Below are 14,657 nucleotides of genomic sequence, written 5' to 3'. Positions count from 1 at the left end.
TTTTCCTTTTATTCAGTTTAAAATTGTTGCCATAATCTGGCAAATAATGGCATATCTCAGTTAAAGACCTGATCAAAACAAGAATGAAAACTATAGTCAAGTTCCCCGACTATCAGATACCCGTTACTCAGCTAGTGTGAGTGCGAACGCAAAATTTCATAATTTTTTTGGGATTTCGATAGATGTTGCGCAATAAATTGAAAACAAAATTAAAATTTGTGGCGATACAGGCGTTTGTGGGCGTTAGGGTGGGCGTGGCAACATGGGTCTAAAATGAATGTACATACATACATACATATGTATGCAGTATGCTGAATGCTTTCTAGCTTTTATAGTTCCTAAGATTTCGACGTTCATACGGATAGACTTATGGCTAGATCGACTCGGCTATTGATCCTGATCAAGAATATATATACTTTATATAGTCGGAAACGCTTCCTTCGCCTGTTACATACTTTTCAACGAATTTGGTATACCCTTGAACTCTACGAGTAACGGCTATAAATATGAATAATTTTTCAAACCTACCAAAGAAAAAGGAAAGATATTTAAAAAAGGTCCCAACAAAATATTCACATCAGCCAAGTGCGGGACTTTAATTGAAAAGATTGGGATTCATAACTCATAAATTAAATTAGTTACTCATTTAAAATCCGGTGACATTAAGAACATTATGACATAGATATAAATTTAGTTTAAATATCGTAATATACGCTGATCAAGAATATATAAATACAAATACAACAACGATTGGAAACTCTCGAAATGGGATGTACTGGTGCCATCTATCGGAGGTAATGTGTACCCGAGACGCAAGCAAAGCGCCAGAGGGCGACACAGCTTTTCTGACGAGATGTCATCACTATTTTTATTGGCAGTATTGGTATCTCGTGTGAGAATTAAAATGATGACTAATTTTTGAAAATATGTTGCACAAATAATAATTAGTCGTTAAATGGATAGACGATGTAGCTCGGATTAAAAGTACAAATACCATTATTATCGTTATCGGCGAGCCCACACGGTGCTAAGCAAAAATATCGACGTACCTTGCGCCCGATAGCTGGCACTAATATATCGATGACGGTCTTGTTAAATTATTAAAAAAAAACAAGTTTGTACTTGAAAAGTACGGCGTATATCTACAGCGAAGAACGCAAGAACCCGCCAAGGAAGCGTCCGATGCAGACGCCATCTGTTCAAGCATTGAGCCCGGAATCCGGAGGAATCCCGGCCAGGATGTGATGTGCGCACTGGGCCCTCTCCGCTGGTCGATATAAACTCGTGCCCCCCTCTTCTAGCCACCTTCTTGCTGTCCACCGCCTGCTCATTCTACCCCACAGTCCCATTCCCAGTCCTGCACAGCAATCATCTCCGTCTGAAGAAGGCTTCCGGTAGCACGAGTGGTGAAACCAGGCAGACTGCAAAGGTCACGGAGACCGCGGTGTCTTGGAAATCGGCGGAACACGGATACCGATCCACTCGGGTTGGCATCAGGCACCACTTTGTCCAGGAACCTGCAGCTGAGGAATCTAGAGAACATCTGAAGTCTCCTGGGAACTGCGAAACACACCATATCCTCGCAAAATGACGTGGTAAAAGTTGCCAGTCCCAATCTATGCAGAGGCAAGAAACTTTATGATGAGTCCAGGTCTAGATCTTGCAAAGATTCCGGAAAGTCTGTCCCCAAGAGGAAACCAAAGACACAGCTAGCCAGGAATGAAATCGGGAACCCACGGAATCTTGGCCTAAGCAGGCGGAATCCCGATAATTCTCCCAAAATAGCGCACCACCTGGACGCCATATAAGAGAGCCTTGAGGCAAGGAATCGGTGGCATACCTGGACAGTTGCAGAGAACTTTAGACCTGGTAATCAGCCGCGCCAAATGCAACTGCAACTAGTAAACTAGAACTCATTTGTGAGCCAAAACACTGACAAACGGAAGCTGCATCTGAAAAGCAAGTAAGGAACACCAGGATACTTAGCGTTCTACGGAGATGGCCACAGCATCGCTGGAAGCACTGCACGCAGCCTATGTGGACTTCAGTGAGCTAACACTAAGAGAGGTGTGCATACCAAACGGAATATACCCAAAGTGCAGGGCTCCTATTGGTGTATACGTATACGCAATCTCGAAACGATAAACAAGCAGTAATCATGTTCCATTTAGGGCAGAGCAAGAGCTCATTCTTAGTTAGTCAGACGATTATCACACTTTCAAAAAGCATGTTTTAATCTATAAAAGGTTATTTTTTGTTTTAAAGATGTATGCTGTGTTACAGCTCTGTTGAAAACCCAAAAAGGTTTTATATTTTAAACTTTTTTACTTACGCATTCCTTAATGCTTACATTCGTTTTAGGTTTTCGTTTGAAACATTTTAAAACAAACTGCAGACTGCAGACATATCTCAGCATATTTATTTATGATAGGATTTACGATACGATCTTATCAGTATGATAAGCAATGAATTTCAAATTTGCCCATCACAATTCGTACGTCTGTTCTACTTGTAGTCAATTCAAACAGTATTAGTATTGAGGAGTTTTGCACAAGGGTACAACTGTGGATTCAGATCTAATACCTCCTCCCTTTTTTCCCCCGCAGAAAGTCGGCCATGGGTCCTACGGAGTGGTCTGCAAGGCCGTTTGGCGCGACAAGCTGGTGGCCGTCAAGGAGTTCTTCGCCAGCGCCGAGCAGAAGGACATCGAGAAGGAGGTGAAGCAGCTGTCGCGCGTGAAGCACCCGAACATCATCGCCCTGCACGGCATATCCTCGTACCAGCAGGCCACCTACCTGATAATGGAGTTCGCCGAAGGTGGATCGCTGCACAACTTCCTTCACGGCAAGGTGAAGCCGGCATATTCTCTAGCCCACGCCATGAGCTGGGCGCGCCAGTGTGCAGAGGTAGGTCGTCGTCGAGGGGCGGTTTTAACGTAGAGCCCAACCCTGTAAGATTGTCCATCCAATTCGTTGATATTACCTGGTGAAATAATGACTCAAATGAATTGTGGTAAATCACATTGTTTGCATGATTACTCAAACAATTTCAATAGCTATTCCACATAACCCGAATTAAAATAATAGTCATTTGTTTTACAATTTACAATTACATTTTCATTTGTTTTCCTCTCCAGGGTCTGGCATATTTGCATGCCATGACGCCAAAACCCCTGATACATCGCGACGTGAAGCCGCTGAACCTGCTCCTGACCAACAAGGGACGCAATCTGAAGATATGCGACTTCGGCACGGTGGCGGACAAGTCGACCATGATGACCAACAATCGCGGCAGTGCCGCTTGGATGGCGCCCGAGGTCTTCGAAGGCTCCAAGTATACGGAGAAGTGTGACATTTTCAGCTGGGCCATTGTGCTATGGGAGGTGCTGTCCAGGAAGCAGCCCTTTAAAGGCATCGACAATGCCTACACCATCCAGTGGAAGATCTACAAGGGTGCGTCCTCCAATTCACTCCTTTTCCATCGAGTTTATCAAGATCTGTGCTCCTCGCAGGTGAACGCCCGCCGCTGCTGACCACCTGCCCCAAGCGCATCGAGGACCTGATGACCGCCTGCTGGAAAACGGTGCCCGAGGATCGCCCGTCGATGCAGTACATAGTGGGCGTCATGCACGAGATCGTCAAGGACTATACGGGGGCGGACAAGGCCCTGGAATACACGTTTGTTAATCAACAGGTAAGACTTTAGTGGCTTAGTGGGTCAATAAACAATTGTAAAAGGGTCAATTGCAAGGAAGGAAGAAAGTTTTCTTCTATTGAGGAAAGCGTTCTTTTACTTTGCCCGTTCTATAAGATTTAATTTAAATTCGATATTGTTTGGCACTAAATGCAACATTGCCCTATACGGATTACAATGCTAACTCTTGATCCTTGAACTGCTCGCAGATTGTCACCAAAGAGAGCGACGGCACGGTGGCCGCTCAACCGGATAGCCTCAGTTCGCAGGAGGGGGAACTGAGCCCCTCGTCCACACAGTTAACACCGACAACGGCGGCCAACGCCAATGTGAACGCGATAGCAATATCAAAAACAACGACTAGCTCAATGACCGAAAATACCTCATCAACATCATCGGACATCACGCCGACGAACTCGGGCCAATTGGACAATAATCCGATATTCCACATGGTCAGCAATCGCTGGGACGCGATTCCCGAGGAGGAGAGCAACGAGAGCTGGAACGATAGCTTCAACCTCACCTCGTCGGTGGAGGCCACCCAGCGCCTCGAGACGATCCGGAACGGCATGATCCTGATGGCCTGCAAGCCCATGGAGCAGCTCACCCTCGACGTGGAGGCGGTACGTCTTGGGCTATCGTGTTATTGGTGTTATTGGGAACATTTGATGCTCTCACTAGTGTTTTTTTGTCCTTAAGTATTGATCTCGAATGCAAATTATGTTTGTTTATATTCCGAAGTGTATAGATCTAAATCGATGTCAATCTAAACGAGCCTTTTAATGTGCACACATAGCTTTGGCAGTAACATTCATTTAATAGCATGTAATAGTAATAATTTAGCCTTGAGAATTGTCCAAATTGTTCCCAAAAACACCACTAACTTGTAGATGCAATGTTGATCACTGAGTAATAGTTTCCCACGATCTTTTTCCTCCAGAACGGCTTTGATCTGAGTCACAGCGAAAGCAGCAGCAGCAGCACGAACGGTGAGTTTGCCATCGCTAATGTGTGATCTTGCGTACGTCTATGAACCCACCTGCTGTCCGTTTGTTTTCCGCCCGCTTTCCCACGTCGGCCATGAATCACACGCACTTTGCCGTCGTTCAGAGACACAATGGCGTGGACCCATTTTTATATATTTTATTTTATATTTAATAACAACAATATTTCAATGCCCAAAGGAAACGTCTTAGTTGCACAAACATTCACAAGTTATTTTATCAATTGAATATATACGCTATCTTATTTGTGGAACATTAGTAGTGGATAGATATATAGATAGTATAACTTCGAACTCTGCTAGAAATAATATAATAGGGCCTAAGAACTGAAGTTGACGGATTCGTGTTGGGAACGCATAGTCATAGAGGCCTATAAATTTAAATAATGATTCGTCTTACTGTCAAGGTGAACAGCCTCATGTATTAAAACCTCTTTGAATCGACTCACTTAAATCGTGGAACTAGGGTATCCGAGTTTCGACTCCATTGCCGCAGGTCACTCTTACTAGAGCGTCCCAGCTTGACGCATTGTGTCCACTTCTGTGGCACGACAGCTGTTCGCAGGTGACGCATTTTCGCCCAGTGTAAACAATGCACTCGCCAATGCCTGGTTAATTGGCCGCCGCGGTGTTTTTGCATTATGCACATACTTGCGAATGCACAAGGCATCTTTTGAACATTATTCAATTGTCAATGGTCTGGCTGTGCGGCCTATAAATTATAAATATTTAGTGCGCTCATTCGAATCGGAACGGATCGGATGGGATGGGATTAGATTTGGGATCTCGCAATGCTGTGGGGCGTACGTAGTTGGGATAGATCGGGAATTTCTTAGCCATGAATCTAGCCTATTTTTATATTCAGATGTTCACAAGCAGAGGTTGCTTTCATTAGCTAAATATAAGACGCATTTAAAACTATTCCTTCACGAAATTTCATGAGCTGGCCATTTTACCAAAGCTTCCATCGAACAAGAAGTGTATGAAACGTTAAACCGATATACCCGCGGCAATTCCACGGTAGCGGCCCCAAATAGTTGCACACAATTTCGCTGCACAATTAAATAATTTGTAATTTGTTAGCCTGGCAATTTTGGGACAGATTTATAGCCGAAGGCATGCTCCGTCGCTGCCGCCCGGCGAGCATAAACAACAACACCCCGCCGGGTGATGGGTAAGGAAGGGGGTGGGGTGGGTGGCAGGATGGGCGGTGCTCGGGGAGATCGGAGCAGATATAGAAATATAGGAACGCACACATGACGATGCGATCGCCACGGACTTTTGAGCATCAGCCCCAGCGAAACGCGAAACATGACTCACCCGGCAATAATCTCACTTTTATTTCGATTTCGTCTATATGGCGCACATACACACAGATGGCAGATCGTAGAACTTATATATAGATCGGGGCATATAGCGGATATATGTGTGTGCATACATATGTGCGGAACGATGTTACCGATTTGTATAATCGGTGGGAGCCGTCGAATCGAGCGGGCAAATCTCACTTGGCTCTCGGTTGACACAGACGGACGAGATCTCCGACTTACATAGCCACATAGATGCCATATGCCCATGCTATATGCCATATATCGCCCAGAATTCGTACATATATAAGCATATAGTATATGCCATATAGGATTTGTATCTGACACATGGTATATGGAAGCCATGTACTGCGCTGGCAATGTGTAAATAGTAAATGCATCAACGGCCGAGTCGAGATACTTTTTGGCTCTCGATGTTCTCGGAGTTCGCCGGCTGCGTCAGAATCTAATACACAGCAAGAAATGCGCTGGGAAGCGGAGTAAAAGCCATTGTTAGATTCTATCTTCACCCCGAGTAGTAGTAACAATCTAAACGAAAATGGGAATCATCCACTTCAAGTGCAGCATTTAAGCCATATCCTTTCGCTATTTTCTTGGGAACTAACATTTTCTTTTAGTGCAGGGAAATTATTCCGTTCTCCGTCCGCACCGCACTCCCCTGAGATTTCCCAACTGCAGATGCCGACTGCATTAATCACCGCTTTCGATCGATGTTCGCCGCATCGAATTTGAATGAATCTTCATTGACTTTTGGTTCGTCATGGAATTTGGTGGGTGGGTGGTTGTCTATTCATCGGGGATCTCGCTCGAAAGGGTTATCTCTCATCAGGGTGACTTACGAACTGTACTGTAGATGGAAAACTAGTATTTCCTGCGCCCATAAATGGTTTATACCATCTAGCGAAATGATAGCATCTTGCCCAATGAAATGCCTGTATTTTGGATAATAACATGACCAGGATTTAGTGAGTCATTCGCTACAGTAGCCGATTTAAACTGTTCAGATACATGCATTTTTAATAGGAGGTATACGTTTTCGAAAATGTATTTCGACTGTACTGCAATCGCCTGTATTTGGAAGTACCTGTAAGTGCTTAGTCACTGAGTGCGGTTTTCGAAAACGTTTTTCAAATCAGTTCGCCGAATGACTCACCCACCACCGATTGCCTGTGCTTACTGCGTGTCCCAGGCAAAGAAACCACTTAACCCGCACATCTCGGGGCGTTTTCCGCCCCGCCGAGTGGGAATGATGCCACGGATTTGCGTTCTGGCCGCGTCATCGTCATCGGGGCCTCCGTGTATAGTATATAACCTCCGACACACCGAATTCCCCGTCGGTGCCGACCAGATACGAGCGATCTTGCCACATCTGCGGAGCGTTTAGAAGGCAATCCCCGGCGCGAGAATTGGCGCGTTTGTTTGCTCTACGGCGAACGTGGATGTGGATGTGGATGTGGACGTCTCGGCTCTGGCCTCAGTGTGCGTCCGAGAGCCGTGCGATATTGAGTGGTACGCGAAATGTTCCGGAGTGATCGGGATCGTCTGCAGCGCACTTTGCCGCGGAACTTGGCCGAAACGAACCTCGCGGCCAGAAGCGTTTGGCCAGGAAATGCCCCCTAAAAAAGCGTCGAAGCCGCCCGTTTGCGATTGAAATTTCCACAACATTTTCGCGATTTGTTTGCGGTTTGTTTTCCCCCGAATCGAAAACAACAAAGTAGGAAAAACAAAAAGGCACAAGTGTGTTGTTCGGTGGAAAATAGCGAGCAGCAGATCTGAACCGAACTGAACTGAACCGAGTTGTGTGTGCGGAAAACACGTCATCGCAAGAAAATCAACGGCGGAGAAAAGAAAAGTGCCAGAGTGCGGGTACAAACAATGTGAAGGATTTTCATCCGCATACTGCTGAGTGTGGCGCACCTTCCGATGCGAGTTCCATATAGCCACAGTGGCACCACAGAAATCCTGCAATCCCAAGATGTGCGACACACGCGCCCTGATCAACACCAAACAGACCAGCGATCTGCACAGTTGTTGGATCATATATAGTAGGTGGTCGGTCCCGAACACGCATCCTTTGGAGGACCCTCTAATCTGGCCAGGAGTTGCTCTTAAGTTGATTGTGTTTCCTTCGGACTCTTAGTTTCTTTCAGTGCTTGGAATACTAAGTATTTATTGCTTGAAATTAATAGGATCTTAGGATCACGCACTTCGATTTATATATTGATGCACATATTTCAATTTGCTTTGACTTACGTTTAGGTGAATCTTAGGTTTTGGTTAGCAGTTAAAGGAATATGAATGGAAAAGAATGAAAGTCATCGACTATCTTAAAGATAGTCATGTAGAAGTTAAGTTTCAAGCTTAATAATCGCATAAGAGTAGTACTAGCTGGATTTGAACTGAATAATTTCGGGAGTGTATGGTTGAAACAATCTCATTTAAATCGGAATCTAAATGGGCACTATTCCCTGATTATTGAAGGGATTTGAACTGGCTATCAATAATGCTTACTTGAACGGACCTGTCATTGCAGCAAAGAGCGATGGCCGCGAACGACTCACGGTGACGGACACCAAGCCGGTGATGATGACCACGGATCTGAGCAACAACAACGGCGGCATCCACGCCCACTCGAACGGACTGCTGAGCCATGCGAATGGTCGGCAAGCGGCGGATGAGGAGCTGCAGGAACAAGAGTATGAGCAGGAGATTGTCAACTCGCTGGACGTCGACGTGGATCCCGACGAGGATGAGAACGACGGCACCGAGCAATCACTGGCCGAGATTCTTGATCCGGAGCTCCAGCCAGAGCCGCCGATACCCAACGATGCCGAATCGCAGCTCATCTACCGGGAGCACCGACACATGGCCAAGGAGTACCTGAGCGTCGACACGAACCTCTACTACGCGCAGGACTTCAAGGACAAGCTCATCGTGCAGATGGACCGAACCGAGCGCGAACAGAAGCAGGAGCTTCTGCGCAAGATGAAGGACAAGGTGAGCTTAGCCTCAGAAATTAAGCTCTTTTTTTGATTCCATAAAGTGTCCTGAAAATATAATATCTGTGACTTTGTTTTTTATTTACTCAGGAGGGTCTCCAGAGTCTTTACAACAATCTGCAGCAGCAGTACGCTTCACGCCAACTTGCGGCCGGCCATCATCCGCACCCTCAGCCTCATCCGCACCCGCATCCGCATCAGCATCCACACTCGCATCCGAATCCGCATTTGCTTGCCCTGCAGGATGAGGTCTGTGGACTGCTGCCCGGGTCGGTGTGCGGAGGCTCAGAGTCCATGGAAGAAGGCTGGGTGGTCATCCCACCGCATCACAACGCGTAGTCTCGTGCGCTGCCGGATCGATCGACTCTCTATGTCTTTTAGGCTAGTACTGTAAACTTTAATCGGCAATCCGTTATCTGTAATCTGTAATCTGTAATCCAATATTCGTAGTCTGTATCCGTACGATTAGCCATAGCACTTTGTTTATTTCTATATCTATGACTATTTCGTTGTAAGCGTTCTTTGTTTAAGTCTAAGCGTATTCAGTCCGTGTTTCTTTTAGTTTAGCAAACAACTGTTTCGACCCATTAGCCGTCTCGCAAACTTTGTTTAGGTTTTAATATTATGATTAAGCTTAAAGTACACTTAGCATTAGCACATGTATCTGTTCGAGGAAACTGACAAGGAGTAGACCAAAAAAAATATAAAAACCATCGAAAGCAACGACAAAACAAACTGGAGTCCTTTTTTATTACATGGAAAAGTAGTTTCCAAATCCAGAACGTGTAGGCCACAAAGAAAAACGTGCGGAAATCACATCGATTTATAATTCTATTTATTTCCGACGACCTTAAATACTGAGTAATAAATTCTATATACAAAATGTAAGCCTAGAAAGTCCTTCCTCTTATCGTCAATTCAACGAAGAACGTTTTAGTGCAATAAATTAGGCAGTGTCCTTGTCTCAGAATCGCAAGGAAATACTACTTTTAATGTTTACTTAAATAGGGATGCTTTCAAGCCTTGTGTTGAAAAAAAAATTATGAATGAATGAATGCTTCGACGCAGGAGGACAGTCCAGAATTAGGAACGAACTTATTCTAGTTTATACAAATTAAGTACATGTTCTACATATTTTACACTCTATTATCAGAGCTCGTAAAAAAGGTTTCTTCGTAAGGAGCTCTACGAAATAACTTAATAGCAAGTATATGCAAAATGAATTGGTCGTTTTACAAATTCGATATGTCATTTAGATGCCGTGAATGCTAATTCTTTATAAGCTTTATGATTTTTTATATTTACATTATTGGATCACGACATAGCTCTAAAATGTTTGCTTTTACATTCTTCAAATAAGTTTCAAAAGCTGCATTTTCCAACTCATGAATGTCAGGTATCTGTCATTTTTATATATTATGTTTGCTTAAGGATGAAATATGCATGGCAATTAAAGGAGAGTCGCAGCCACGCAAATAAACCCTATTTTTCGAGCTCTGACTTATCAATCAATGAGAAATGAAGGCATATGCGGTCTATACAAGTTAATTAAAGGTTATTTAATAATTTATCATTGTCTGTGTATTCGTTCGAGAGCGAAATTAAGGCAAATGCGGTCTGTTGCCGTGCTTGGCACATTCTTGTCACTGCAGTCATCACAAAATCTCGCAAAATATCATGAGAATCGCTAAATTCGATGGGAAGAATGGAGATGGAGGTGGAGGCCAGCAGTTAGGCATCGCAATTGGGCACGTAGATGGCCACGCAGGTTGATTCCCATACATCGTTGGGCGAGGCCCACGAGTCCTTTTCGTGCCACCATTTCTTGGAATCCAAGTCGTAGGCCATTGTCTCCGCACTGGCCCGATCAATCGACTCCGTGGAGTCCAGTCCGCCCACGAAGAATATAGTTCTGCCCATCGCGGTCACGCCGGTGTAGAACTTGGGGGCCGGTATCTTCGTCTCCAGGCTCCACGTGTTGGTCTCAATATCATAGGCATATATGTGCTCCACCAGAACCCGCCATTCCGTCAAACTCTCGTGCCATCCGCCGCAGGCATAGATGCGATTGTCCAACGCCACCAAAACGTGGTCACAGCAGGGCGTGGGCATCGGGGCCAGCTCCTGCCAGACTTCCGTCTTTGTGTCGAATACCCACATGCTCGCCAGTATGTTGGCCAAGTGGACGCCACCTGTTAAATAAGAAAGAAAGTCAATAAAATAGGGACTTGGAAACGAACGCCTTCCGCTCATTGTGAACTATGCATGAACACTTCCTGCATCGTTTACAAGCTGCTTTGGGCATTGAAAACACACCAGAGATGTAAAGCTTGTCGCCCACAACGACGCCGGCATGCTGACTGCGATTCTCCTGCAGACTAGGCATATAGGTCCACACATTCTTGACGATGTCGTAGCGCTCCACGTTGGAGACCATGCGCAGGGTTTCTTCGTTATCATCGTCCATAATGCCGCCCACCGCATACAGATGCTGAGTGCCCACTGCGTTCAACGAGAAACGGCAGCGATCCTGCTGAATGGGTGCTATGGTCACCCAGGTATTCCTGAGCGGACAGTAACAGAAGCCAAAGGGATGGATGTACTCCTTCAAAAAGACGTCGTACGCTCCGCCCACGATGAACAGTTTGTTGTTTAGTACGGCCGTTCCAAAGTTGCCTGGAATGCAATTGAACATCTATATTGTAATACAATGATATAGAATATATCAAAAAAAGTCTATCCTAATTCGAGTCCGAACACTTACACTGATCGATGTGCGGAATGGCGGTCAACTCATACCAATTCATTTTCTTTGGCGAAAAGCACATTATTACATTGGTCAGTCCGTTCCCCTCGAAGCCCCCGATCTTCAGCAGGCACAGCTCCATGCCCCGCATGTTTGTTGGTCCCTGTGGCAGTGACTGATCCTTCAGGGGCACCACTCCGTTGAGTCGGTGCCGCATGTGCTCCTGTTTTATTCGGTTGTAGTAGCTGGTGGGCAGTGGCAGCTGATTGCCCTTATCCAGCGAGCAGTTCATGTTCCTCAGTTCGTCCACGGACTTATAGCTAATGTGTGGCCATTTGATCAGCCTCAGCAGATCCCCCAAGGCGCTCTCATTCAGCTGTTGTTCGATCGCAAAGCTGCATACCAGACGCACCAGATCCTGCTCGGCCACGTCAATGGGAAAGTTGCTGGTGAGGATGAAGCGCAGCTGGTCCACCTTCATTTCCTTGAAGTCCGATGTGGCCGCGAACTCCTCAAAGTGAGCGCACATATAGCGGTAGGCCCTTTCGGATAAGTCCATAATTCCATAGATATCGGCCATTCCCGCAATGGCCAGGCAGTTTTCCATCTCGATCTTTGCGCCCAGAAAGATCGTGCATCGCTCAATCACCTCGCGCACCTGGACGTGCGTGGCTGCCGCCAGAATCTCCTCGATGTTATCGTAGTTCAGCTCCAGCATCGATGTGTATATGTAGTCGATGATCGAGCCCATGGCCCTGGCTTTAATACCGTAGAGATTGATCTCGTCCTGGCGCGACTCAATCATGGCACAGTCGGCGAACATGGCGCAAAAGTAGTCGCTGCTGGCCGCCAGGACGACGCGGTGAGCCTGTAAAAGTGTGAAACATGGCAATAAATAAGTAAATGTTGCTATAAGTTATTGATTAAGCTGCCAGTGTAACGACAAACGCTAATAATAACCCATTCAATCAGATTTCTGAAAATCTGTATCATAAAACATTTCTATGAATTTTCTGGATTTATGTATCTGAATGCACACATATATGAATCCGATTCCGGGAATCCCTAAATATTCATAGGTAGCGCGGTCAAAATGCGTCATCGGCAGAAACACATAAATTTGTGTCGCGAATTTGTTTTCGTTTTGCATTATTAGCAAGAGAAAGTAAAGATGAGCGTTTTTGCTGGCCACGATTATCGATTCGCCTACCACTTTGCCACTCTAACCCTATAACTAGTCACCTTATGCTTTCGTGGTTTCCGATATATAATTAACACGAGCTCACCAAGTGGCCAACTGGCCAAATTGCCAAACCGCCGAGTTTAGGATGCGAGCAATCCGGTTTAGTGCGATTTCTATTTGTCCTATGCGGAGCCATTGAAGGTATTGCCGTAACTAACCTAGCCTAATCACAACCAAGTTGCTCTGAAAGATAATCTATGCACACTTGCTATGCGCACTCTGGGAGCCGAGCTTGTGCAACCCAACTTCATCCGCCTTCGGAGATGAGCCAGCCCACCACCTGGTGTGGCATGAAGCTATACGTAACGGCTCTTGGCTCAGCTGATCCCACAGATGTGGCACGATCTCTGAAGCAGATCCCATAGGTGGGGCTGCTCCAAGTAGCTGTTGCTCGGTGAGGGATCCTACCTTGAATCGGTGATCCTCGACGATCAGAGTGACGTCCGTGAGTTTCTCCTCGTTGCGCAGCTTGTTCAGGCCGCGCAGAAGGGTCTCCTCCTCGGGGGACAAGGGATTCGCAGGAGTTTTTGCCGCAGCCGACGTTGCTGTCGCTGCTGGCGTCGCTGCCATGCTGTACGCTGTACTCTCTCGGAACGGATTAAAGATTAGAGCGGGCTATTAACCTATATGTTAACCTATGGGGGCCCAAGGTTGGGGAATCCGTCTGATAAGAAATACTTGAGATGGCCGAGCTTCTGGTGCGCGTGCGAGTGCGAGCGAGAGGGCTGCGCGTTCTGTTTACACTCGCGGCCAGCTGTCCACAAACCGTTATTTGGCGAACTGCGAACCGTTCTACAACAAATATACGCACGAAATTAGCTGTGAATTATTGCTAAACACTAGCAGGGAAAAAAGTTTCGCGTGCGATTTCTTTGCTTGTTGCTGCCTCTTTGCTTCTTTTTCTCCTTTCGACTTTTTACTTTTCGTTTGTTTGACGTTTCTTCTCTTGACGTTTGAACTGCCAAGTCGGCTAGCACCGCCAGTGATGCGCATTTAGCTATCGATTGCGGAGCGCGATCGCTGAAAATTATATTTTCAAAATTCAAATATATATCCGTTTTTAATTGAGAGACGGGTGAGTATGCAATTTAATAGGCTTTTATAAGAACATGCCGGCTTGCAAAATAAGTCTTATTAAGTCTCGCTTAGTTAGTTACTTAGTTTAATTTCGTAGTTTACTTTAACTTTGGGCAGAAATATTACTACTTATAGAATAATTGATTAATTTCTTTAAATATGTAAATTGCATCGGAAATATTTTAGTATTTCACGTTAGGGATTTCTTTCTTTTAAGTAAATGTTTTTCGGATCCGCAATTAATTTTGATACAAGAAAATATATCTAATTAAGTATTATATACATATATTTATACGTAATATCAGAGTGTGGGTCAGTTCAAATACATTCTTAAAAATACATGTTCCATTCTTCGTCCTGCATTTATTCAGCCTGCTGTATCTTTTTACTGCAAATATTTTTGAATAAAGTGCTGGTTAGCGGGTAAAAAATAATATTAAATTTTTTCTCACAATATCTATAGTCTCCAGTGTTGACTAATAACCAAAGATTTGTGCGGTGGTGATATCGCAGCATTAGCCGATAAGCTGCTGCAAAGTATCGACATACGTCCATGCATGAAAACATC

At 45.2% G+C, this 14,657-nt stretch overlaps 2 protein-coding genes across 3 annotated transcripts; one reads left to right on the top strand and one right to left on the bottom strand.

Annotated features, from left to right (window-relative positions):
- Positions 1–1,015: 1,015 nt before the first annotated feature.
- LOC6726530 (mitogen-activated protein kinase kinase kinase 7) lies at positions 1,016–9,754 on the top strand. Of its 2 annotated transcripts, XM_016172299.3 has the most exons (8): positions 1,016–2,067; positions 2,607–2,906; positions 3,137–3,452; positions 3,512–3,693; positions 3,903–4,316; positions 4,634–4,682; positions 8,558–9,021; positions 9,114–9,754. In XM_016172299.3, the coding sequence occupies exons 1-8, from the start codon at positions 1,999–2,001 to the stop codon at positions 9,360–9,362; spliced, it is 2,043 nt and encodes a 680-aa protein (XP_016040183.1). In that variant the 5' UTR covers positions 1,016–1,998; the 3' UTR covers positions 9,363–9,754. The 2 variants fall into 2 exon arrangements, with proteins under 2 accessions (XP_016040183.1, XP_016040182.1); XM_016172298.3 differs by lacking the exons at positions 1,016–2,067; positions 2,607–2,906; positions 3,137–3,452; ... (1 more) ...; positions 3,903–4,316; positions 4,634–4,682 and adding an exon at positions 7,514–8,069.
- Positions 9,755–9,841: 87 nt separating this feature from the next.
- On the bottom strand, positions 9,842–13,986 carry LOC27208517 (kelch-like protein 26). Its single transcript, XM_016184075.3, has 4 exons — positions 13,421–13,986; positions 11,788–12,637; positions 11,340–11,699; positions 9,842–11,215 (listed from the first exon to the last, which is right to left on the bottom strand). The coding sequence occupies exons 1-4, from the start codon at positions 13,580–13,582 to the stop codon at positions 10,755–10,757; spliced, it is 1,833 nt and encodes a 610-aa protein (XP_016040181.1). The 5' UTR covers positions 13,583–13,986; the 3' UTR covers positions 9,842–10,754.
- Between the last annotated feature and the right edge of the window lie 671 nt (positions 13,987–14,657).

The sequence above is a fragment of the Drosophila simulans genome, chromosome X (assembly GCF_016746395.2).
Source record: "Drosophila simulans strain w501 chromosome X, Prin_Dsim_3.1, whole genome shotgun sequence".
NCBI classification, from domain to species: domain Eukaryota; kingdom Metazoa; phylum Arthropoda; class Insecta; order Diptera; family Drosophilidae; genus Drosophila; species Drosophila simulans.
This window is presented reverse-complemented; position numbering and strand designations above follow the sequence as displayed.

Coding starts and splice junctions, on each gene's coding strand:
- LOC27208517 (XM_016184075.3), bottom strand. CDS start 13,582: ATGGCAGCGACGCCAGCAGCGACAGCAACGTCGGCTGCGGCAAAAACT. Junction 12,638..13,420: donor TCGAGGATCACCGATTCAAG/GTAGGATCCCTC, acceptor ACACTTTTACAG/GCTCACCGCGTCGTCCTGGC. Junction 11,700..11,787: donor CATTCCGCACATCGATCAGT/GTAAGTGTTCGG, acceptor ATTGCATTCCAG/GCAACTTTGGAACGGCCGTA.
- LOC6726530 (XM_016172299.3), top strand. CDS start 1,999: ATGGCCACAGCATCGCTGGAAGCACTGCACGCAGCCTATGTGGACTTC. Junction 3,453..3,511: donor CCAGTGGAAGATCTACAAGG/GTGCGTCCTCCA, acceptor TGCTCCTCGCAG/GTGAACGCCCGCCGCTGCTG. Junction 4,683..8,557: donor CAGCAGCAGCAGCACGAACG/GTGAGTTTGCCA, acceptor CTGTCATTGCAG/CAAAGAGCGATGGCCGCGAA.